The sequence below is a fragment of the Cyprinodon variegatus genome, unplaced genomic scaffold, assembly GCF_000732505.1.
Source record: "Cyprinodon variegatus isolate N-32 unplaced genomic scaffold, C_variegatus-1.0 Scaffold872, whole genome shotgun sequence".
Lineage (NCBI taxonomy): Eukaryota > Metazoa > Chordata > Actinopteri > Cyprinodontiformes > Cyprinodontidae > Cyprinodon > Cyprinodon variegatus.
Window position 1 is genome coordinate 4,580 of NW_015151325.1, and position 1,930 is coordinate 6,509.

The following is a 1,930-nucleotide window of genomic DNA, read 5'->3' on the forward strand; positions in this document are numbered from 1 at the left end:
AGTCATTATGTATTTTTTTAAGCCATCAACATTTATATTTTTGCTAAGCAATAAGATAAGAAATCAATGTTGTTGTTTTTTCTTATGATTCCGGTGTTTGTTCATGTTCTAGGTGGTGAGAGTGGAGCCACTGGCAAACATGGGTCAAGTGACGGCTCTCCTTAACTCCATCGGCTGGACGCTGCCGGTGCTGCCCGAGCTGGATGACCTCACCGTGGGTATGTTGGACACGCTTTGGGGTATTTTTAGGGTCGTCGCCATGGTTGCTGTTTCTTTTCTATCTCTTGTTTTTCTAAGAATAGAAGCTCCATCTGATTTACAGCCCGCTGAGAGACGGAGATCTGCATATTCTCCGTCAATCAGTGCATCCTGTTTAGAGCCACGGCAGCTTCTCTAATTGTGTTAGCGGGCTGGTGCTGCAGCTCAGAAGATGAAACCGGGAGGAAATGGCCGCAGCAGTGGAAGCACCCCTGGATGGAGTTTCATAATGGATTTCCTGATGCCATAATCTACGCATCAGCGATCTAATGTTTTCCCATCAGGCTGTGATAAATTCATTTATCCATCTGTCCACAGAGCATCGCGCTCACAGCAGGCGAACGCTGTTATCGGCTCATGTGTTTGCCCCCCTGTTGCTCTCAGCCGGGCAAAAATTCAATTACTGTAAAGGAGCATTGAGAAATGTTTTTATTCCTTTTTCAGGTGGGCTGGTGATGGGCACAGGCATCGAGTCCTCCTCCCATATCTACGGCCTTTTTCAGCACATATGTGTGGCATATGAACTGGTCCTTGCAGATGGCAGCTTAGTGCGCTGCACAGAGGTAGGTAGTGTTTGGGCGCAGGGTTCCCATCCTGCATCGTTAATCAGACATTTAGAAGGAAAGCAATGAAGCTTTTTGTGTTTTTCATAGGAAATCTGCATTATGGTGACAAAAACCATATCTGAGCTTCAAAGAATTTTCTATTCTTTTCTAGTATAACTGTTTGTCCATTAAATGACAGATCATTCCATGCCAGTTTGCTAAATTAACCCCAGCACTGCAAAAATGACCTAGAAATAAGTATTAATCTCTTAAATAAAGTGTATTTACCCTTAATTTGAGCAGGAAAATAAGATGTTCTGCCAACGGAATGAAGATTTTTACTCTTAAAAGAAAATATTTAGATAATAAGACTTTGAAATAAGACAATGCAGTTGTTTTTTCTTTTAAATGTAAATAGTCTTATTGCATTGGCAAAATGTTTCACTCAAATCCTCAATTCAAGAAAAAAAGCACTTATTTAAAGAAAAAAGGACTTTAGATTAACTTTTTTTCATTGAATGTGTTCTATCATCAGAAATTCAGACAAATGAAATGAAAAGAAGAGCAGATCTAAACATACAGCACAGTGTCAGTGTCTCGTACTTGGATCAGGGCTGGTGTTCTGTCAGAACATCATACGCTGTCAGATCGGCATACATTGTTCTAATAGACATGCATGCACATTCGCAACACAGAATTATTCCCGCATTGAATTTTAGCTGCTGTGCACCGACCAGCAAAAACACTTTTATTTTAACTTTTGAAATAGAAAATCAGCTTTGATTATGCTGGTATTTCTTGAATGTTGAAACGGCCAGACATGATTGAACTTTCCCGGACGTCGAGAGAGATTTAGGTTAGATAAAAACTAATGGTATGCTGATCAGTGTATGTTGTTCTGACAGGACACCGGGACTTTAACTCATTGATTTTTATCAATAAAAACATTTTAACATGGGAAAAATTAACGCAATTAATTGCATTTTTTGATATATATACTTAAGTCCCAACCATGTAACCATGTAAATCTGAGTAGTGGACAGTTAGGACCTTGAACATGGATCATTTACTAATTGGCCTCTTTAGATACAATTCTATTCAGTTTATTTCTATAGCTCCAATTCACA

The 1,930-nt window shown here is 39.4% G+C and overlaps 1 protein-coding gene across 1 annotated transcript in view; it reads left to right on the plus strand.

The window, feature by feature from the left end:
* Positions 1 to 112: 112 nt before the first annotated feature.
* dhcr24 (24-dehydrocholesterol reductase) overlaps positions 113 to 1,930 on the plus strand; it is a gene marked incomplete at its 5' end in the record, with an annotated part of 16,197 nt that continues 14,379 nt past the window's right edge. Inside the window, 2 exons of the mRNA XM_015397581.1 lie at positions 113 to 218; positions 703 to 821. Of these exons, the coding sequence (XP_015253067.1) occupies positions 113 to 218; positions 703 to 821 (225 nt within the window). The remainder of the gene's footprint in view (positions 219 to 702; positions 822 to 1,930) is intronic.